The 24,699-nt window shown below is 43.8% G+C and overlaps 1 protein-coding gene across 1 annotated transcript in view; it reads right to left on the bottom strand.

Annotated features, from left to right (window-relative positions):
• LOC146856310 (pre-B-cell leukemia transcription factor 1-like) overlaps window positions 1-17,723 on the bottom strand; it is a 236,758-nt gene extending 219,035 nt beyond the window's left edge. Inside the window, exon 1 of the mRNA XM_085654422.1 lies at window positions 17,375-17,723. Within this exon, the coding sequence (XP_085510548.1) occupies window positions 17,375-17,691 (317 nt within the window). The 5' untranslated portion in view covers window positions 17,692-17,723. The remainder of the gene's footprint in view (window positions 1-17,374) is intronic.
• Window positions 17,724-24,699: the final 6,976 nt, after the last annotated feature.

Here is a 24,699-nt window from a genome sequence, read left to right as displayed (position 1 = left end):
TGTGAGGTTACCCGAGGGACACAGTCATAATAATTAGCAACGGTCTGATTTTTTGTATTATAGTTTGAAAAACTAAAATGGTACAGTTGTTGTTTTCAATATAGCAACAGTCAATGTCATAATAAAATAATATTACACTGAATCTTCCTGGTAGCAAACTAGATATTATACACTCAACTGGAAAGCAATCAAAGACTTACTTAACAGGTATTGGCAAAACCAACAGGTCTCGCTTTTTGGACCTATTGCTTTGCCAAAGCCTACTGGCAATGCTGTAAAACATCAGCAAAAAGCATTTTTCTGATGCTATGCAATATGTGCCATTAAGAGAAAACATATTCAAAAAGGCCTACGAAATGATATGGGCGCCATTGTGTTTTTTTCTGCCAATCTTAAATGAACTGGTACATTAAAGAAAATGAAATTGGAGTAGCACAAAATCGTCTTTGTTCAGGCAGAGGAGCAAACAATTTGCTGCCCGACTCCAAAAATAACATATATAAGGGACAGCTGGAGTGAGTGGTGAGGGAGCAATGGAAGAGGAAGTGGGGGGAGGGGGGCAATATATAAAAAAAAATACCTGGGAGAAGGAGGAGGAAAAGCAGTACATGACGGAGAGAGCAACACATGTGCGGGAGAGAAGAACATGACCGAGAGAGCAACATGGGGAGGCTAGAAGAGAGGCACACAAAGGAGAGAGCAACATGGAGTGCTTTTAAGGTTTGGCAGGGGAGAACCACCCAAGAAAGAATGAGCAGACACGAGGGGTAGAGCAGGTACACACGTGCACTTGCAAGAAAATACACAGGAACAAGAAGCAAGCTAATGAGTGACAATAAAGTCAACCTATGGTAAGCAGTGGGTGAGTTGTAAGCCCACTTTAAACACTTGATAAGCACACAATAGGTTTTTCATAGCAGACAGCTTGCTTTTTACCTTGTAGTGCACCGCTGCCTCTTGGCTCGGTTCACCCTCTAGAATTACCTTATACATAAACGCATGCATATAGACTGTGTGTGCTTATTGGTCAGCAAGACCCAAAAATAAAACATTGACCTCAACAGCTAGGTGACATACCTGCTACACAAATGTGTATACCTCAAAACAAAATGCCTGCTCTGAGAGAGAATTTATACGAGGCAAACTATAAGCTGAACACCATATGCAAGCTTCATAATTTAATTGCAATAAAATAAAGAATGTGCAAGTGTCTAAGATGACAATACAGACTGTTTGCTATGTGCTACAGCTGTAATAATCAAGCGTTTGCAATGCAATAGGTCTCGTATTTGAGAGCATTTGAGCTATTTGCGTTGTAAATGACACTGCCTTTTATTTGCGTTTTGAAAACCTAAAAGCAGTGCGTAAACACGCACTTTGTACTTATAGTCCTTGCTTACAAGAAGCAAGGCTGGCAGAAAAAGAGGCGCAGTTACTGCCAGCCTTGCTTCTGGTAAGCAAGGACTAGAAGTACAAAGTGCGTGTTTGCGCACTGCTTGCAGGTTTTCAAAACACATAAATAAAAGGCAGTCATGTCCAATGCCAATAGCTCAAACTCTCATAAATGCGAGACCTATTGCCTTACAAATGTAGGTTTCTTTTCCACTGCACATAGCATGCAGACCCTGACCCACCTAGAGCTTAAGCTTCGACTCACTGTACGAAGATCTCGAGGTCCAAGAGCCACACATGAGATTTGTCGGCTGTGTACCAAAAGCTAATGTTTGAAGAGGAAGCTCTATATTTCAAAGTCACAAATCACTACAGCCCACTGAACTGCCCTGGAATAAGACTGTGGCCTTGGGCATGAGATGTGCACTTTATGTGGCAGGTTAGGTTTGTGATGCTTTCTATAGAATTGGCTGAAGTCAGGCATTAATAAATGAATATTTCCTGTCCATGTCTTCATGTGGGGTAGGCCGACATTGTGTTCCCTTAAGCCAGAGTCTACTAACGAGACTGCGCAGTATCACAAGGAGCACCCACGGCAGTCAGCTGTTTTTAGCTAATGATGGTGCTATAAATCTTCATTTCCAAGTTTCCTTCTAAAGGGAATCGGGTCTAAATGTGGGACTTTTCGGACATGACTTATGCTGGCACTATAAGTTAAAACTTACCAGGCCCATTTTTGTTGCAGAAGATAGGTGTCCAAAAACATCCCTCCTGGACGAAAGCTAATGCAAAAAGTATCATACAGACAAAGACAACTTCATACCTCCAAAAATACCGGATAGTTTTGGGAATCTCCTTTTCAGTCATCAGTCGCGCTGATTTTATGATATCTCCTAATAAAGCGAGACGCACAGGCAGCTTGCAACAAGTGTCTGCTGCAAGGAGTGCAGTGCCAGACTGTGCACAGAGGCAGCCTGTGCTATGCTCCGTGAACAGCCGGCTGCTTCAACGAGTGCCGACTGAAGAAAAGTGACTGAAGATTAAGCAGTCTGTTTGGCCAGCAGGCAGGCACTGTGCACGGAGGGACGTGGGACATGTGCCGCCTCCCCAAAAAAACAGTACAACCAATGTGGGATTGTGGGCAAGTCACGTAATCTTCCTGTGCCTAAAGCAAAATGAGCGTGTCCTTCTGCAATGTAAGTGCTATTTTTTTAAAGGGCTCCAATAGCTTCCGGTCGAGACTATATAGAAAACTGAAACAAGCATTGGCATAGCCAATAGGTCTCGCTTTTGGGACCTTCTAAGTATTTAGTTATGCAGCACAATATCCTTGGTGCAACCACATCAACTGTTGCGTGGCTAAACACTTATAAGGTCCCAATGCTTGGTGTGGTTGTGTGTGTGTGTGGTTGTGTGTGTGTGTTGTGTGTGTGTGTGGTTGTGTGTGTGTGTGTGGGGTGTGTGTGTGGTTGTGTGTGTGTGTAGGGTGTGTGTGTGGGGGGGGGGGTGTGGGGGGGGTGTGTGTGGGGTGTGTGTGTGGGGTGTGTGTGTGGGGTGTGTGTGTGGGGTGTGTGTGTGTGTGTGGGGTGTGTGTGTGTGTGGGGTGTGTGTGTGTGGGGTGTGTGTGTGTGGGGTGTGTGTGTGTGGGGTGTGTGTGTGTGGGGTGTGTGTGTGTGGGGTGTGTGTGTGGGGTGTGTGTGTGGGGTGTGTGTGTGTGTGGGGTGTGTGGGGGGTGTGTGTGTGTGGGGTGTGTGTGTGTGTGTGGGGTGTGTGTGTGTGGCATGTGTGTGGCGTGTGTGGGGCGTGTGTGCGGCGTGTGTGTGTGGGGTGGGGGTCTGGGGGTGTGTGGAGGGTGTGTGTGGTTGTGTGTGGTTGTGTGTGTGGTTGTGGTTGGGTGTGGTTGTGTGTGTGGTTGTGTGTGTGTGTGGTTGTGTGTGTGTGGTTGTGTGTGTGTGGTTGTGTGTGTGTGGTTGTGTGTGTGTGGTTGTGTGGTTGTGTGGTTGTGTGTGTGTGGTTGTGGTTGGGTGTGGGTGTGGTTGGGTGTGGGTGTGTGGGGTGTGTGTGTGTGGGGGTGTGGGGGTGTGGGGGTGTGGGGGGTGTGTGTGTGTGGGGTGTGTGTGTGTGGGGTGTGTGTGTGTGTGGGGGGGGGTGTGTGTGGGGGGTGTGTGTAGGGGGTGTGGCAGGGGGTGTGTGTGTGTGGGGGGGTGTGGGGGTGGTTGTGTGTGTGGTTTGTTGTGTGGGTGGTTGTGTGGTTGTGGGTGGTTGTGTGTGTGTGTGGGGGGGGGAGGGTGGTTGTGTGTGGGGTTGGGGGTGTGGGGGTGGTTGTGTGGGTGGGGGTGGTTGTGTGGGTGTGTGTGGTTGTGTGTGTGTGGGTGTGTGTGTGGGGGGGGTGGGGGTGGTTGCGTGTGTGTGATTGTGTGGGTGGTTGTGGGGTGGTGTGGTTGTGTGTGGTTGTGGGGTGTGGTTGTGTGTGTGTGGTTGTGTGTGTGTGGTTGTGTGTGTGTGGTTGTGTGTGTGTGGTTGTGTGTGGTTGTGGGTGTGGTTGTGTGTGGTTGTGGGTGTGGTTGTGGGTGTGGGTGGGTGTGGGTGGGTGTGGGTGGGTGTGGGTGTGGGTGGGGGTGGGTGGGTGGGTGTGGGTGTGGGTGGGGGTGGGTGGGTGGGTGTGTGTGTGTGTGGTTGTGTGGGTGTGGTTGTGTGTGTGTGGTTTTGTGTGGGTGTGTGTGTGGGGGGTTGTGTGTGGTTGAGTGTGTGGTTGAGTGTGTGGTTGTGGTTGTTTGTGGTGGTGTGTGGTTGTGGTTGTGTGTGATGTGTGTGTGGTTGTGTGTGTGTGTGTGTGGTTGTGTGTGTGTGTGTGGTTGTGTGGTTTTGTGTGTGGGGGGGTGGGGGTGTGGTTGAGTGTGTGGTTGAGTGTGTGGTTGAGTGTGTGGTTGAGTGTGTGGTTGTGTGTGTGTGTGGTTGTGTGTGTGTGGTTGTGTGTGTGTGGTTGTGTGTGTGTGGTTGTGTGTGTGTGGTTGTGTGTGTGTGTGGTTGTGGGTGTGGGGGTGTGGGTGTGTGTGTGTGTGTGTGTGTGTGTGTTTGTGTGTGTGGGGGTTTGGTTGTGTGTGGGTGTGGTTGTGTGTGCTTGTGGGTGTGCTTGTGGTTGTGTGTGGTTGTGTGTGGTTGTTTGTGGGTGTGGTTGTGTGTGTGTGGCTGTGTGTGGTTGGGGTTGTGTGTGTGTGTGGTTGTGCGTGTGTGTGGTTGTGAGACCTAAAAAGGAATGTAAAGATGGAATGAACTTAGTTCATAATTAGTGCTCACCCACACAGGCAACAGGCTAGAGAACGGATGATTCCTGTGACCACAACTGTGAGTCTTCGCTCCAACTTCTGTACCGATTTGTCACCTGCAAAGAAACTGAACTTAAGAGTCGTCCTTGGTCGACCTGTTTGAAATTGATTTCTGTTGAAAAGCAAGCTTTTCCAATTTCAAGATATTCTCACTTTAAAGTGGCTACGGTATCGGCAATATGAAGTTTCTCACACCCACATGTGATTAGGTATTCAGTAAATGTGGGTAAACGATTTTCAACCTTTTCTTGTTCTCAGAATTAATAATACTGTTGCTTGTTAAAACAAATGCTTTAAAGTGTCTAACCCAACAAAGCCATAGGTTAAGTGGCAAAAGAGGTGGTCTGTGCATTCCTCGGTGGCTTCAAATTACAATATCATTGATGTTAGGTAGGTTGCTTGCGATTTGGGAAGCTCACAACTGCTATCAGAGCTCATGAAATGATAGTATTAAACGTTTATCTAACAGTCTGATGGTTCCAAAACTGCTAAATTCATCTACAAGAGGTGCTGCCTTGTTATTCAGAAGGTAAAATTACAGGAGCATTGGCCAGTAAGAGGCTGTCTCTATAAAAGTCTGAATACTACTGTACTTTTGAGACTTTTGCACGATAATCCGTTTCTAAATCTAATAACTGCACTTTCATAAGCCAATGTTTCTGCCTTCTACAATTGCATTTCGTGCATATGATTTCCCAGGTGCGAAGTTTTAATTGAGTACATTTGGGTGCATGAAGCATCATGCAGGACTTTGAGAAGCACTTGGACTCACACTAGGGAATCAACCGGGGCCTGTCAGAATACACTGGAGATTCACCTGGACCAATCAGCAACAGGCATTAGGGAGGCACCCGTTATCATATATCATATGTATAAGTATACACTTGGGAGTTACTCAGTGCCCATCAGCAGTTTACATTAGAGAGGCACCTAGAATCCATCAGTAGCATAAACCAGGTAGGTATCGGGGCAGCACTCACGATATACAGAACAGAAACACACACAACACGATCAGTCACTGGAAAAATAGATAGGGTAGTTTTAACAGTAAACGGGCCATGCTCTTGCAGATTTCCCACTTGATCAAAAGGTCACAGGCCCCAACAGATAAATATATATTTAGAGTCTGTTTCCTTGTGTGCAACCACTACCAGTGTTTCTGGTCTTTCTTCATTCTTGTTAACTCTCGGTTAGCACCAATAGGCAAATTTGCTTCTGAAAAATGTGCTGCATTACTTCTTAACTTCTGTGTTGCTCACTGCCGCTGATCAGATTTCTTCTAGTGAGATCTGCATTTGTTCTTTATGGTGCTGATGAATGCCTTGTCCATTATATAATCTGATAAGTAAGCAGCTATTCAAACCGTACTGTATAAGCACAGTTGCATAACTAGCTTCAGAGCTCATATCCTCTTTTCAATAGGGCCGGCTGAAGCCCTTTATTACCACAGTTCCAAGCCAGTCGCCCTCCGTCAGCCTGTGGGACCACAATACACACATTATTAGAGGTGTTTCATACTTTCTCAGTTTTGTGACCAACATACTAAATGTTTGCTTAAATGTAATCAATTTTTACGCTGCGGCCATCCTATTTAGCCGCAATAAAAGTTTTCCTGTATATTATCACTTTTCCATTTGTTTGCTTCCCAGTGGGTATGACAAACATAAATGTGCACTCGTAATCATTAGACCATAATCATAATATAATAGATGAAATTGTAGCACATTTTGATCTAAAACCCTTAAAAACGTCAGCACAGTAGAATTATTGTAAAACTGGAAGTAAATATTGATCGTTCGGTAACAGCAATAAATTAACTAAAACAAGAAACAATACAATTTAACCCTTTCGCTGCTAAGCCTTTTCCCACCCTGTGCTAAGCCTTTTTTTTGGCTTTTTGGGGTAGATCGCGTTTAGGCCTCTGTAACTTTTTGTCCACATAAGGTCTCCATGTCCATTCTTCCAACATCATTGTGATTTTAAAGGTACCCAGGGTTTGTGGATTACAATGGAGGGGACCCAGAAATTAGCCAAAATACAGCTACATTTTTTTTAAAGATGGGGGGGAAAGTGCTGCAGAAGAAAGTGTCCTTTTTTCCCTGCAAATGGTATCAACAAACAGTCTATGGTGCTGAAATCACCATTTTCCCAGCTTTCAGGGACAGACAGACTTTTGTCAGAAAACCAAAACTTTACACAGTTTTGCCATTTTACTGGGACATAGCCTATTTTTGCTACTTTTTGTGCTTTCAACTTCCTTCCAGTTAGTGGTAGCAATAATGGATCCTGGAAATCTATACATTTCGGAAAAGTAGACAGAATTCTGAATTCAGCAAAGGGTCATTTGTGTGGATCCATCAAGGTTTTTTTTTTTTTTTAACCGAAAGAAACAGTTGAAAATAAGAAAAATTGAAAACGAGTTGCAAAAACAGCCATTTGTGCCAACATTTTCCACGGTAACTTCTTCTAAGTATGACAGATTTTTCAAAGCAATATACCATAACATCCGCTGGACCGTTCTGGTTGTGGGGATATATAGGACTTGTAGGTTCACCAAGAACCTGAGGAACACAGAGCCAATAGCTGAGCTGCGTCTTGAAATGTTTTTTCATTTTTGGAGAATGCAGGGTGGGTGAAAGTTTGTGGACCCACGCAGATTCCAGAACTTTCTATCACAGAAATGTGGGGGGGGAACTGTGTGTGTGTGTTTTTTTTTTTAGGTTTTTTTTTTTTTTGCAATGTTTGAGGTTTTCAAGGGATTCTGGGTAACATAACCTGGTGAGAGTCACACAAGTCACCCCCTCCTGGATTCCCCGGGGTGTCTAGTTTTTAAAAATGTACAGGTTTGCTAGGTTTCTCTAGGTGCTGGCTGCGCTAGGGCCCAAAATCCACAGCTAGGCACATTGCAAAAAAAAAAAAATGCCAGTGCCTAGTGGGCTTTCGGCCACTCTGGGAGGGAAGAGGGGGGGGCTGATAGAGGGTTATTGCTCAGAGATGGCCCAGAGGGGGGGGAGAAAGACTTGCTATTTTTTGGGGGGACATTGGTATGGCGATTCTGGGCAGACCACCCCTATGTATGAAAAAGCCAGCGTACTACCTGGCGCCTAGTGGGCTCAGGGGCTATTGCCTCCAACTGCCCCCCCCCCATTTTTTTTCTGGGGGGGGGGTATTGAAATGCCCATTCTGGGCAGCATCCACCCCTGAACTTTGAGGAGCAAGTAAGAGGCTATTGGCCCCATCTGGCTCCGGAGAAAGGCTGTGGCAAGTATTTTGGGGTGGGGGCATTGGCATGCCCATTCTGGAAAGCCCCCACCCCGACATATTAAAACAATAATAATCCCTGGTGCCTATTGGGCTTTCTGCCCCACTGGGGAGGCAGATCAGGGGTTACTGCCCCCATCTGCCTCCGAGGGAGGGGGGGCAGAAAGACTAGCATTTTTTGGGGGGGGGGTGGGGGCATTTGGCATGCCCTTCTTAGCAGCCCCCACCCCTAAATTTTGGAGGAAAATAAATTCCTGGTGCCCCCATCTGTCTCCCAGGGGGGCAGAGAGACTGAGGCTATTTTTTTGGGGTGGGGACAAGGGCAGGCCCATTCTTGGCAGCCCTCACCGCTGACCAAACAATATAGGAATCCATGGCGTGTAAGGTGCTCTCTGCCCCCTACTGCCCCCATCTGCCCCCAAGGGGCTCACAAAGACTGATCATGCCAGTTTTTGTGGGGGGGGAGCAAAGGCCTTTGCCCAAGGGGTCGCTCCCTCCTCCCTGGTGCCTAGTGGGTGGATCCCTGCTTGGGGATCGCCCTCCTGGGGCGATCTCTAAGCTGGGATTCACTAGGGAAGGGGATCATTGGAAAGGGGATATTCTCCCCTTCCCAACTATACCACTGCCATGTTATTCGGTGCTCGAGGGGCTGAGATAGCCCCACGAGCACCGAAATAATGAAACTGAAATTAAGTTTTGGTTTCATTTTCAATGCAATGACGTCGGCGCGCTATGCACACGATCATCATTACACTAAAACAAAACAAAACAAAATAAGCCTCGGGAGGTTGGGGAAGCTCTTCCCGACCTCCCGCGGCAAAAGTAAACAAAAAATGGAAGTCGATCTGCTGCCTGCAGCAAAGGGATTATGTGTGTCTGTGCACATGACGGAATGCTCCGTCATGAGCACAGGTGCTCATAACGGAACCATTCCGTCATGAGTACCAAAGGGAGTACCAAGAGAATGTACCAATGCTAACCGACCAGTGATTGAGATCCCTAATGAGACAAAAGGATGACCATGGGATCGGCCTATCACTTGACTACGGAGGACCATAGGTAATTAACAAGAGTAAAGACTAATAAAACTAGCATTGGCAAAGCCAGAAGATAGACCTTAGAAAAACCTCATTAACAAACATCGTACATTTACGCAGCCTGTAAGGTTACCAGACTCCGTCCCTCCCAACATTAGCACCTATACTTAGAAGGGTTTGGCTCTCTTCCCTAAAACTGGCATTGGAATCTGTTGTTCTGCCTGCTGATAAATACTGTGGACAACAATATAGGTGGCCTGTCTTTACAGTCTACTTATATTGTGTTCTTGAAAAACAGGCGAGACCACTCGTCTGTTATGCTAAACCTAAAAGTACATATTAAAAATAACTTTATTAGCTTGTTTGCACAACTATGGGCAGCAAGCACAATTTGCACTTTACTTCATTTTATATTGCTTTGAATAGCTACCAACAGAAATCAATGCTATTTTGACACTTCTGCAATGAGGCTGTATTTTAGATTTGTTTACATCCATTTAAGTGACATTTCGGTTTTTTTAATATTAGTAATTTTTGTTTTAAAATGATGAACCCTGTTTATTTTGATTATAGGACATAACACTAGCACGTTATAAGCCTGTTTAGATAGTTGAGGGTAGCAAGATTCCCTTGCGCTCTATTTCTATAGAATTTTATTTTGTATACTTTTTATTGAGATCGATAACCCATCCAAATCGGACATTCTTTTTATCAGGGTGAATTTTAGATTTGGCCTTTAAGTAATACCAAAAAGAAATGTTTATTAAATTGCAATATTAGGGAGACGAAATATCTAAAGCAGTGGTTCTTAACCTGTGGCCCGCTAACCCCTGGGGTCCGAGAAGCCTATTCAGGGGGTTCGCAACAGCTTAGAATATTAAATAATATTAAAAGATTATTAAAGTGTATACAAATGATAAAGCAAAATTGAAAATGTTCATACTTTCTGTAAATGTGAAGGAATTTAAATGATACAAATTAGGTTGATATTCTCAGATTGATTTGAGGGGGCAGTGCAAGTGCACAAACAGAATATATATTATGGACCATGGGTGTCCTCAACTAAATTTAGAAAAGCTGCAACCTTCCCATTAAAATTAAGATTTTTTTAATATACGTTTGTGAATTAAATAGAAATTTCCATTATTTGTGTATTTGTTTAAAGAATGCTTGTTTCAGTATTTTTTGCGAATTGGTTTGTGGATCAAATCCTCGAAAATGTTTAGGCTGGAGTCCCCGGCTTCCAGTAATGACTTGGTGGGGGTCCCCGGACTCCAATAATGATTCAGTGGTGGTCCCTGGGCCCCAGTAAAGATTATGAAGGGGGGTTCACAGAAATTTAAGCATTAAGAACAACTGGTCTAAAGAATATAGAATGAATATGTAGTTTGTAATTAATTTTAGCTTGCTTTGTGATGGCTTCTCTTTTTTAATCCCTTGACCTGTGTTTTATATTGTATGGCTTGCATTTGTAAAACTGACACAAAGTTGGTATTGGTAAACTAGTGCAACTGTTTTATCACTAAGTACACGCATCACAATAAAGAGAAAAAACAGTGCCGAAGGCATATGACTGCAGTACGCTGACCCACTGCCCCATCCTGAATAATGTGGTGGGAAGTAGTAAAATGTGAGCAAACATTAAACACCCCTCTGTATATGCGCTTTTTATGTTTGAATTCTTTTGATTAAATAAGACTAGCGAAAAGACTAATCTACCTCTATGGTAGATCTAAAAAAATGTTAAGGGTAAAAAGAAAAGGAAAAAAAAGCACACAATATAGATGCAGGGGGATTTTGGGGTGCCAAAATGAGTCTCACAATCCAAGCGGGAGGGTATGTAGGGGGAGACAAGAAAAAAATCCATTCCTTGTTTAAAGAATCAGTCTGTAAGACAAATAAGTCAGCATGGTTTCAGCAGAGGATAGTCAAAAAACAACAGGATGACAATCCACATTCAAAACGGTCATAGCAACTCGAAAAAGGGGATAGTCTTTGTCGGACAAAGAAGCAAAACTCTAGCAGGTGACCAATACTTGAAATTGTAACATCCCCAAAATGGCAGCTCAGCAAATGTTGTTCAACACATTCAAGTAGTAATTTCAGTCCATTTGTTCAGCCCCAGTTCAGCTGTAAATCAATTCCAAGAGGGGATCCAGATGAATTGGCCATGGCACAATTCCAGTTATTTAAGAGACGTGATGAACTGGAGGGCACCTGGTCCAGTTGCCTCACCGACCTCAAAATGCAGCGATACAATTCTTTTCCAATAGCTTGGCATTCCAAGACTAATTTCAAGTCCATCCACACAACCGAATCCAAGAAGAATAAATGTTAATAACTAATTCAGTCCAGTCCAATCGAGATACATCTCAGAACAGTCAGATGATCCACTTTACAAGTGACTTCTTCCGAGAGAAACAAATCCAGCAGTGCAAATTACTTCAACGGAAATCAGTTCTAACAGAGAAAAATACCCTGTCAATTGCCCTAAAGCTGCAACCTCATTCCTGCCATGTGGCCAAATCTGGAGGCTGCTCTCGCTCTAACTCAGCAGGGAACATTTTAACAGTAAACTGAATATCATCACACAGAAAACATACAACTGAAGAGTTCACAAGGTCAAGAAATTAACACCATTCATTGCCCAGTAATAGGACATTGCAATGTCCAGTCTAACACCAATCAATGTAAAGACTTATGGCAACACAAATGATGCAATCACATTACAATATCATTTAGATAACAAAAGAGAAGAAAAATTAAAGAAAGAACCAACAGATACTGTTTTTATCAAAAAAAGTACAAAATATGTTTTATTAATGATATCAAGAGTTATCGAATGACCTATTCATACTGTCCCAATCATATCAGCAATCATACTTCACCCAAAGAAGAAACTCAATTAAAAACATGGTGATAACATTGATAGCCATGGGTGGCTGTTCTTTTCGCGTCATGGCTGCCAAAGAATGGAACTCTCTCCCCATGAGTATCAGGCTAGCGGATTCAGAGACCTTGTTCAGAAAACTTTTAAAAACCCATCTGTTTTCTCTTTAACTTCCCTCTCTTGGCCCTGACTTTTCTCCACAGCGCGGGGACACACCGGGATGGCGTCACCATGCGCTTTACAAGCCCCTTTATTATTATTTATTATTATAGCGACAATGATTTGATGACCAGTTATCACATTTATAAGAGAACAATGTGGCACAAATTTAATTGACTTATGTTCTACACGCATTTCGGCACTGGAGAGCGCCTACGTCTGGAAAAGGCCACAGTTAAATCAACGATATCATCTGTGAATGAAATACTTAATGTAAATTGTTCTTTCTCAGTAACATAAACAAAGTCACTTGATAGCATAAAGTGATAACAATTTGTTTGCATTGACTAAGATACACAGGGCAACTGAGTGATAAGCTGACGCAAACAGGAGAATACGAGAGTAAATTGATAATGACATATATACAATATATAAAGATCAAAGTGCAACTGTCCTGCGAATCTCGATAAGAAAAAGTGAGGAAAGGGGATGTGAGAAAATGGAATGAGAAAAGTGAATGGGAATAGATAGAGAAACCGCAACCAAGGTGTTTAGATTAAGGCCTCGTTGTGACAATTGACCATGTGAGACCCTAATAATAAGAATAAATTAGACCAGGATTTACCCTGTTTTTGTCATAAAGAATGACCATACTGCGTCTAGTGGTAGTGCATTTAATTTTGGATACTTAAAAAACAAAACCCACTACGCTCAGGAGCGGTTTGCATTTATTGTGCTGAAGTGGTATGGACTACAGTCCATGGTGAACATCTCTACAAGTCAATGGTATATAAATGTATGTATTAAACATTCAAATACAATACAATGAATCTGGTTTCAGGACATTAGTTGGATATTTTAGTATTTCAATGTCAGACATGGAGAGTTAATTTGCAAATTAGATCTATTCCCATAATGCATTCTGTATTACCCCCTCAGATAGCACATTTTCTTAATGTGCATTAAGCAAAATACTCCTCTAAGGTGGCTCAGCGCAAAACCCAGGCTAGGTCTTACGGTAGGCAATCAGTGCAACTGAATGCCCACCAATGTTTCATCTAAAAAGTACACAATTGTGCAACTATTGCTTCATCAAAAACAATTCCCTGGACACCGCCATGAATCTGAAGAGCAATCGTAATCGGAGGCAACGCCACTAGCCACTTAAGAACTATCAATTGGTTTGTTTGGAAGTGGTGATGACGTATACTGGAGGCCACGGCAAAAACCCTTCTTGAACACGAAGCCTTTAGCCGCTCAAAACAAGGCAAGATTTATTATCCTCAAAAGCAAACAGCACGCTGCTTGAGGAGGGAAAACAAAATTGTGTAAATCATTCTACAGGGAAGATCTGTTGTTCACTGAAAACAATCTGCCCATTCACAAGAATCTCACAAACACGTCAAACACCACAAGAAATATTTTGCAAATATCTACATATTTTTGTACGAATGGAGCTTTTTGTGGACTAACTTTATATTGTACACAGGTGCCAGTTTTGATTTAGTTAATGTAAAATCGGTTTTTCAATATATAAAATTGTTGACAGATGCAAATTGGTGTGAACGCCTTGGTTTAGGTTTTTCTGTGCATTGTATCTTAACAGCTGGCAGTAAACGTGATATACATCTAGTGCAGCGCTCTCCAGTTTATATTTAAAAGATATCTCTTCACGTTTGGGGGAATACAAAACATTTGGCAACCAAATATATTGCAAATATATCAAACTGCTTGCATTCTAGAAAATGACCCCGCAATGAGTGAAAAAAGGATCTAATAAAACATATTTCGTTTTAACAAAGCATAATTAGTTATATCTGATGAACAGAAAAATACATAAAGTCTCCTAGATTTGCTCATTTGGAATTAGCGTGGTGTGTGTGTGGCAGGTGGGGGTGGGAGAGCGGTGGCGGAATCACAATGCCTCCAGGCGAGGACACAATGATTTCATGCGAGCCCCCACTGAATAGAATTTTAATCGAATCCCCCAGTAACAAATCCTTTATGGTAACAGGCTGCAGTCTGCGCCAAAGAATGGATTCACAAAGATTACTGAACAGCTGCAACAAGGATCCAAATACAAAACACCCATGCCAACCTCAATCCAACCATGGATAACGTGTGGAATATATTGCTTAGCTAAAAAAAAAACTAAAAAAAACACATCTAAAATCTAATTTAAAGCCCGAATATACACAAGCGGCAGACCAGCGCTGTCGATGGCTGTTATGTACAAAACTCTTTAGTATTTTACAGTAAATTTCAGCAGAGACTGACACAATCTATTAAATCACCTTATCAAATCAATGAAGATATAACACTGCATTAGCATAAAAAAGCACAAGGGTTTATTCAACAGCAGAACACATTAAGCAATCCAGCACATAGATGAGAACTGAAGTAAATATACAATTCAGGTCAGATTTACTCGCATAGAGTGATGTTGTTTTCTGTATGACATGCATACAAGACCCTAATATGCTGCAATGACTACTCAATCGGATGCCGTAGACCAGCGTTACATTTTCTCAGTCACATTTTAAAATCGATTTTCTAAGTAGCATTGCAAGCTTGGATAGCAATATAACAGCCTTCAAGAGAGTGCATAGATCATAATGCATGCCCCGCGCTTTAAATAATACTTGATGGCACCAAGTGCCTCAACTACTTGGTCATCTGTCAATTGGAGATTCCATGAACAACTTCATGATCACATATACTATTACAGAAACCAATCTTAAAGCCAAGATAATCGCTCTAATATTATATTTTCAATGGAACAGTGGCAACCAGGTACAAAAGGATTTGATGTGTGCGAGCACATGGGCACACAGTCCGAGAATAACAGGACCTTGCAGGAAACTGTCACATGTAAGATGCCAATGAGGAACAGTTTGAGGCATGTCAAACTCCCACAGTCCTGGTTTGCAAAAAAATGATAGATTTCTGAACAAAGGTGAAACAAGAGCAAGATAATGTAATTCTGCTGGGGTTAGCAGTTGTCGAGGAAGTCCTTAAGGAACAATGTCAGGGAATGACACGAATGCCCAAGCAAAGCTACAAAAAACATATATTCAGAGATGCTGAAAAAAGAAACAGTATTGTGCAAGTCATTTAGAGCGGCACACATGTCCGACACAAATTCTAAAGTGTTAGTCCCTGCAACCAATAACTGTCAAGAGGTACACGGAGTATGAACAAACTCTGATCAGTAACCTGCACAGCCCCATCCTTGGCCTTTGCTTAAATCAATGAAGATCAAAATGAAGATGAGCCACACTTTTAGTAAACTCTCTCTCAATGTTCACCCTCAAATGTTCAGACCTCCCTGGTGTTCCTTCTTCCAAGTTCAAGTATGCTTCAGCTAGAACTCTCTTCCAGCCATAGCAAAAACCACAGTAATCAACTCACCATATTGGGGACTCTTCCCAGCCTTACTACATGAGGAACCTCTGAATACCTCAGCAAACAAAACCAAAGCGATTAATGTGCAGGCAAATAATCTTCTGTAAACTAATCAAGCTCCCTTAACGTCCTCAACTACTCCTCATCTCAGACATTAAGCATTTCCTTTAAATAGGTTGTCAACGCCACAAAGCCCCAGCCAGACATCAAATGTGCTCTCTTAAGACCTACAGATATTTCTAAACTGTGCTTCCAAAGATCCCAAGACCGTGCTTACCTCTCTCCTACTTCTTCGATCCCAAATCTCGGATTACATAAACTCTGTGAGTCCCACCTTCCTCCAAGCACATTGTTATTGTGGCAGATTAGCTACCTCCAATGTTCGATACCATCTAAACCCATTAGTGAAACCCATTTGTCCATGCCCTAACTGGGTGTGGCCAATGCAACAGCCTCTTGCACTGCCTGCTGAACCACCAAACATCCAAACGATGCATTCTGATCACTACCCGCCCCCTCACCACCCACTGCCCGCAGTCTTTACCAGACCTCCGGAATTCCCAAGCCCCTTTGGACAAGTCGACTAAAATTGCAAAACAATTTCTTCTGCTAATTAACCAGTGATGGATTAGGACTCATATGCCCTACACCTTGTGCTTTCACAGGCCTCCTTTAGATCCTACTCTCTGATGATCCAATAGGCATGATACAGCACCTTTATAATTGTGTGTACCCCCAGGGTATCAAATTGGCCTTCTGCTGCATCACACAGAGATGTTTCCTAGTACAGTTGGTTGCCACTATCTTTTAGAATACAGCAGTCTTCAAAACACTCATACAATTATCTTATTGCAATCCTTTATTGACCCCATGAGCCTCAGATCCTTTACAGTACCCAATCCCAAGGTCTTACTCTCATCGCGATATCCTCCACAAGAAACTCAAAGGTCCACCCCAGTGCCTGCACCTACTGGTATTCCCTTGCTTCCCCAAAGTCTCAAGCAGCCTATACACCACTTGGGTCCCCACCTCCAACATACTCAGCCCCCTCCGCAGCTGCAGCCCCACAACCAATGACCCCACTGTCAGGCCTATGTCCCTTTAGCTTAAGTCTTCATGTAGTTCCACCCACTTGTAGACTAGTAGGACACCAACATATCCGAGTCACTGGAACCCCACAGAACTCCAATACATACTCCTGATGCACGAATAACACCCCTAGCTAAATTCCTGGGATCTCTCGAGAACTCACAACCCCATTTTCTAGTACCTTATTAAATGAACTGCCCCACTGCCTGAGGCCACACAGCTCTACCCCCAGATGTTCCTATAGGCCTAACAGCTCGCCACATGGAGCCCACAGAGGACTCGGGGCCAAGAGCAGGGCTTCTTCCACACAGGTCTCATTCTCTTACTTCCAGTGATTCGCACAGGTTTTAGAGCTGCACCTTTTGGGGAAGTATGATTCACAACTTAGTCTTATATGGACCAGTTGGAACTCATAGCCCCCCAGGGTCTACTAAGTCTTAACACCCTATCCTTTGGAACCCATCGCTCAACCCCTGCGGTCCGACAGAACTTAAAAAGTACTATGTGTTCTAAAGGCACAATAGCTACACTATTGGGAGCCATAGAACTCATAGCAGCAGCCCCTTGTGCTTTTAGAATTCATGATTCCACAAGTTTGGGCTACCAGGGGGCCCCAAAGCTCCATCACATAGGGCCCACACTGAAATGCACGGTCCACTTCTACGCCCTACATGGCTCTTCTGGGCCCTGCATAGGTGTCATTGCTCCAACCCATGGATAGTCGCATCCCGTGGGCCTCACGGGACTAATGGCCATACCCCCTGGTGCCACGACATCCTCGTACTCTCCTCCCCCTAAAAAAAATATAGTCTCACCTGGCCTGCGCCTCGTCAAGGCTCTGATCGGTGATGGCCATTATCTGCTGCAAGATGTCCCGAATGTCCTGGTGCTGAGGCATGGGAGCAGCCCCGACGAGCTCCATGTCCCCGGACACTGGCTGCGCCAGGGAGGCCATGCTGGACAGCGAGGCGTGCGCCACCATCATCCGCCCATCGTCCATGGCGGCCTGCACTTGCGCCCCACGGACGGCGCGCGCCCGGCGGCCCGTTACTCGGCGACTTTGCACGAAATAAATCCCGAACCGCTCTGTTTTGGATGCAGGGAATGAGCGAACGTGAATGGTACTGCGCATGCGCGAGGCCGAGGCTAGACGGCTGAACGCGCTTGCGCGTGCCTCTGTTGGAGGTGGGGCTGCTGTGACGTCGCAGGCACACTGTGGCATAGTGTCAACGGCCTATTCTTTCACAAAAGGATAAATGGTAATGTTCTGCCTGATCCTGCCATGGCAGCCCTTCGATACAAGTTGGCACCTAGAAGAATGAGAAGCGTCCAAAAACGGAACAGCTCCGTACGAATGTCATTTTTGTACTTTTTTTTTTTACAGAAAAACGTCGATGGTGGCATTAAATCCCTTTTCAGTCATCATATTAGTTAACATAAGGCATACTAGTCCATCCACTAATTAAAAATAATATTTGAACTATACTTATATTTTGTTAATATGTTCTACGTTTTGTACGTTTTATCATTCAAAACTAGATTTGAAGCAAATTTGCTTCAGTATATTAGAGGATCCTGAATTCTCGCATTTTTACATTCCATGCTACAATCTGTGCACCATTCCAAGAGCGCCGATTGATTCATTCACGCCAGCCCTTTCTGAAGATGCTGAGTGATATGGTTGCGTAGCAACAGCATTCTGCAATGATTGAGTGTGTCTTAAAGCCCCGATCGTGGGGCACCAGCAGCACGTAGCTTGAGATTCTCTTGTAACTAAAGCCGTGCACCGAGGCCTTGCTGTGATTCAGACCCAGGTTTCCCATAAGAGTACCACGGAACTTAATAAGAAAACTTTTAGGTGGCACCCAAGACCAATTACAGCACAAACTCCTACCGCATAGATCATAAGGATTGTCCAGTGCACATCCTTTGAGGCGGAAAGCAGGCATCACTTAATGCTGGCCTTAACTGTAGTGTTTGTAGTTTGAGGGATGTTGCCTTTGTTCTGATCCTATGTGGGCAGTGTTTCCATGTCATGCGTGATGATCACCGAGGTGCAATTATCGTGTTATGGAATACAGTGCATAGCAGTGTATTGGATGATGAAGTGAGAAAGACACTTTCAGTTTTATAGTTTTCAGTGTGCTGGTAGTTTTGAATAGCGCAGCAGGTCCCTTTATGGCATTTTATATGACATGGTCCTTTTAGCTGGTACTGCTGTGGATTATACAGTAGTTAATGTTAGTTTATTTGTCAATTAAAACCATAAACAAAATCACACAGTTAAAAAATACAAAACGAATAAAAAGTAAAATAGATAAAAAGCGGGTATGTCATACATCAAGTACAACCTCGACTCTTCACGCTACATACCCTTTGCTTTTTTCAACTTTCCTTCCTAGAGATTTTAGTCGGTATGCCAAACACTAATCTATGTTAGATAAAAAGTGACTAAACAGGAGTCGATCGTTACCCTGATGTCTAACAAAGCAAGCTTTCCACACAGATAACTAAAATGTCCCTTAAGAAAATTAATATATGTAGTTAAAATGCCTATAAGCGGGACTGAGGAAAGTATGAATACAATGCCAGATGGACTATGAGACCCACTATTAAAAGCAATTATGCAAGAATTCACATCATTAAAAATACAGAAATGGATAAAGTAGTTATCTGAGTCTAACGGGATAGGGAACTACTAGTTTCAGTCCCTAGCAGTACTGCTGTGGATTATACAGTCTGAGATTTTGTGCGTTGTTGTGGTACTGAGCTGGCATGCTTAGAGAGGGAGAGAGAAGTGGAGAGATGTGTTGGATGGGCATTTTATATTATCATTATTATCATCCCATATCTGAGTTGTAAAGAAGTTGTCAGATTGCATAGATTTTTGGGACCTGCATTGGTTGACTACATTAAAGTTCTCCAAATTGTCCAGCAATGTGTGACACATCTCTTCAGTTATTTCATACCTGTTCATTTGGTGATGTCTGTTTTTGGGCTGTAAATGTTAAATAACAGTGCCATACTACAGAAGTACAAATATCAAACTTGGAGGCAGCTAGGATGGCCGCTGTCCCGGGAACAAGGATGGTCTGGCTTGGTTCCAATTGTCCTACAGAATAGCCTATTTCTTATCGCTTTTTGGTTTCAAATCCATCACAGCTCCCTCTCAGGTTTATCTTGAGCATGACGTGTTCAACTGGTCATATGGTGTTCTTGTTTAACATCTATTGGGTGATGGTTGTACCTGGGAAGATTTTGGTTGAGCCCCTGGTATTTTACAGCTTCACCCATGTTTATAAAGGGATGCTACCTAAAACGGATATGTATTTGCTGTGATAGCGTTTTCAAATGTTGTTAATCCTTCATTTGTGAATGTTTATTAGCTTCAATGATTTCACGTTCTGTGATGTCACCTCCTGCTATGCTGACAGTCTCAAAGGTCATATTATTACACCGCTTATGATGTCAGGAGTCATAGGGTGTGTGATATCAATTCTGCTGACCCTGACATTTTTGGTGAATAGACTTTCTAGATTGCAGGTAGCTCATGGGCTGTGCTGGGATTAAAGAGTTGGTACGCTTGTGTGGTGATGTGTGTTGTTCACAGCATGTGCTGGGTTAGGGTGTGGAGTATTCTTCTGATGCTGCAGGTTACTCACAGGGTGTGCTGGGGCTAGGCAGTGAATATGGTAGGGCTGGCGCAGGTCTTTCGCTGCATGTGTTGGGATTACGGTGTGGTGTAGTTGTGGCATGATGCAGGTCTACAAGGGTGTGTTTGGCTAGGAAATACATTGGATTTTATGTAAGATTAATCATACGTTTTAGAGTACGCTTTCTCCACATGATTTATTGATGTCACATCATTTTATTGTAGCCTTCCCACAGAAATCCAGCCACTTTTTCCCAATCAACAGTCCTATCTGCACCCTTCTACAACTGAAGAAGGCCCATGTCTTCATAATCCTCTTTGCTATCATCTTAACCTGCATGGGTAACCCTGCGTTTGGTATACAATCCAGCACACATTCTTTGGCTTGTGCACCAGTGCAGATATACCATATAAGCATCAGAAAGAGACTTTCAGCAGATCACTTTCAGACCCCATTGTATTTCGAGTCTGCATGTGTGCCGTGCTATATTACTAAAGTAAAAGGAACAAATGTTGGACGGAATGCTGAACAGTGCTAACATTCACCTCAGTAACAAAGATTTGGGTTTAATCCATCGTTCTTTAGCTCACTTCACCACCCCAGTTTGGACCCACCCATGTGCAAATCTGTCTTGAACCTGTTCCTCATGGGAACAGTCCAGCCCAAACTGCCATGCCAGGTCCTTCCTGGACCGGACACAAGCATCCTGGGACCGGAAACAAGCATCCTGGGGCCGGTTTCCAGGCATCACCCCTCATCAGCCAGGCTAGCTTGAATCCAGTGGCGCAAGGAGCACTGGACCCACATCTGAGTATACCCATACCACTTACGGAGACAAAAGCAAAAGGAACAAATGATGGACAGAATGCTGAACAATGCAATCATTCACCCCTAGTCACAAAGATCTGGGTTAAGTTCATCGTTCTTTTGCTCATCACCCCTCCCCAGTTTGGACCCAGCCATATGCAAATCAGTCTTGACCCTGTTCCTCATGGGAACAGTCCAGCCCGAACTACCAAGCCAGGTTCTCCCTGGACTGGAAACAAGCATCCTGGGACCGGAAACAAATATCTTGGAACCGGTTTCGGGCATCACCTCTCATCAGCCAGGCTAGCTTGAATTCAGTGGCGCAGTGAGCACGGGACCCACGTCTGGGTATACCCTTCCTACTTAGGGAGACAAAAACAGAAGGAGCAAATGATGGACAGAATGCTGAACAATGCAAACATTCACCCCCAGTCACAAAGATCTCGGTTTAGTCTATCGTTCTTTTGCTCACCACACCTCCCCAGTTTGGACCCAGCCATAGGCAAATCAGTCTTGACCCTGTTCCTCATGGGAACAGTCTGGCCCGAACTGCCAAGCCAGGTCTTCCCTGGACCGGAAACAAGCATCCTGGGACCAATTTCATGGCATCACCCCTCATCAGCCAGTCTAGCTTGAATCCAGTGGCACAGTGAGCACAGGACCCACGTCTGGGTATACCCTTCCCACTTAGGTCGACAAAAGCAAAATGCTATATTACTAGGCATTTGCAGTCAGTGTCAGATGGGCCACAAACAGTGACCGCAGGAGAATCGTGAGTAGTATTTAAGGATGGTAAATATGTACAAAGTAAAGGTACTAGTTCTACATGTCACAATTCAATTTGCTTGCCAGTATGCTGTTACATATGTAGACTGTATTATAGGAAACTTGATGGAAAGCTTTACAAGGGCCCATTTGGTTAGTGTTTTGGGAAGTACAACATACAGTCATGTACCCAAGCATTGGCTCGGTGACCATGTTTTGGCATTGCATCTCTCTTATTCCTTCTGTCTTCCCCTATCTTCAAACCCATCAGATCTGACAATTTATTTCTTTAGAGGATAACCCACTTGGGCTGTTCAAGTTCCAGACCACCCCTCTTAAAAACAGGAAGAATTACCTTTTTTCCACAAAACCCCAAAGAGGTAATGTAAGGAATGAGGTAGGCAGAACTTTCTGGACTTTTTTTGCAGTCCATGTTTTAGAGAGTGGCGGTGTAAAGGGTGTTAGTATAGTCAAGTTTAGCGCCGATAAGCGCGCCTGCTGTTGAAGCGTGGAATGTGAAAGGGATACATTTTCTTGGTTCACACATTCAGAAGAGTGCTACCTTAGGGACAGAGTTTGTGTAAGTGGTCATGCCGAGCTCAGGGTCGAGGTGAACCTCCCTGTTTTAGTGGAGGAGGTGAATAGGTTCAACGCATTCAATGCTGAGGGGCAGTTATTGGGCTAGGGTAGTGGGCCATGTGATGAGGACATTGGTCTTGACTCCATTTATGTTGAGTTTATTTCTTCTAATCCACCATGCTGCACTTATCAGTTTATCTGAAGTCATACTAGACACTGGAGTATTTGAGCTATATCTGGGTGTCATTGCCATGTAGTCGAAAGATCAGGTCCAGAACCTCCACCATCAACTAGGGGATAACAAGTGTGAACTTAGACATACTCATACATATATGTGCACACACAAATACACATAACATACTAACAAACACATAGACACATATAATCACACACTCATGCAGACCCACTCACAAATAAACACACACACAAACATAAATGCACTTGTATTGGCAAACCTACAACAAAACACAAATTAACACAAACACGTGTGCAAATCCACGCACAATTAAACAGATATTTGCACCAGATATCACACAGGGACATATGCATGTGTGCACAAGCAAACACAAACACGTTTTCACGGGTGTGTGCGCACACAACCCAGAATGTTTCGATTCAATGCTTGTGCACTAGAAAAGAAACATCGCCCATGATCCTGTGGTGTGCAAACATTTTGGGCGGCTCTTTTGGACACACGCTGCAGTGGTAATTGCTCTTCATCATTGTGTGATATGCAATTATCTCATGCTAATGCCATCTAAAAACCTCCTCTGTGGTGCAATAACTTAACTCGTATCTCCTGGCACGAACAACTAAAAAACACAGACACGCACAGTTCCTGCCAAATATACACACGGTCACGTGTTTTTGGTGCTTGGTTACAAGGGAAAACAAATATTGCTCTACCGTTGCTTTCTTTTTAGCAGAAAACACCGTATGTATTTTTCTTTGCTTCATCCACCTGGGAATGTCCATTTGCAAAATGTCTGGCTTGCTCGCTGGAGGCGAGCTGCTGAGGGGGGAAGGGAAGCCATTTCCCCACTGCTGCTGCGCCGCTTCTTATTAATTCATTGAGCCGAATGGCGCAGGAGCTAATTCTTCTCACACAGAGCTCTGTTTGTATCTGGGCACGGAAACGGAGGATGGGAAGGGAAACCCGGCAAAGAGACGAAACCACAGAAACAGGCGATAGCAAAGCCTACTACGTAAGACCTGTGGGTTGAAGGCCTGCAGTAGGTCCTTAGTACATGCCAGCGTCCTTGGGCAGAGAGGTTACCAACTTTCAGTGTGTAATGGTGTAACTTTGGGGGACACAATGTCATTGTCACCTACTGGGTCGGAAGCGACGGTTGTATTATTCACATTCATTTGTTGATTCAAAAATTCGACATGAAAACATGTTCTAGTACGTCATGTTCTGAAAGCACGCATGAGTGCACATACGACATCTTCCGATCGCAACACTATAGGAAGTAACTTGTCACTGACAACTTGTTTAATGCAAGATAGTGGCATATCGATGCAGAATTTGAAGAGGGCACCCAAGTGTCCCATATCTCACAGATATCATTTGACTTGGGTTGAGTGGTGGCCCCTTGAAGAGTTGAGGGCCCTCTGAGCCCCCCGCCCCCGGGGGGCTGCAGGGGCCTGTGTTATACCCCTGCACTCATGTATTCCTGCAAATGGCTCTCACCATTGGTCATTGAGGGACAGTCTACTGCTAATATGAGGGGCAAAAGGTACCATTATACCAAAGAGAGTCGTATGTTATGTCGATAACTATACTATTCTCTACAAGCCCTCAGGTGATGTGTCATTATGTGAACACAACAAGAAATCCGTGGGTCTGGGAAGGCTATACTAATTGTTCAAAGCCACAGAACCGAATGCTATAAGAAAACAGAAGTCCTCATAAAGAGGATGAAGTCCCATCACCCACCGAAGTGGCATGCTTCATCATCTGGGGCCTCCTCTTAACCACAACCTGGTGTGGTTAAGGAGCTACAACTCCTGGAAGGATAAGGAAGCAGGAGCTCGCGGATGTTTTCTTGACCTTAACACCCTAATAAGGCCTAATAAAGCAGAGGCTAAAGCTGCCTAACGTGTGGTGAAGTAACGTGGAAAGTGCAGTGTAAGTGAATACTCGGTTAAAATTGACTATCTAACGAAAAATATGTTTATTCAATAGCCTTAGATGTCAAAAAACTTTTTTATTTTTTTATTTTTTATTTTTTGACTTCTGTTTCCTTATAGCATTCGGTTCTGTGGCTTTGAACAATTAGTATAGCCTTCCCAGACCCACAGATTTCTTGTTGTGTTCAGATATAGATACTAGG

This window comes from Triturus cristatus, chromosome 4_1 (genome assembly GCF_964204655.1).
Source record: "Triturus cristatus chromosome 4_1, aTriCri1.1, whole genome shotgun sequence".
Classification (NCBI taxonomy): Eukaryota; Metazoa; Chordata; class Amphibia; order Caudata; family Salamandridae; genus Triturus; species Triturus cristatus.
This window is presented reverse-complemented; position numbering and strand designations above follow the sequence as displayed.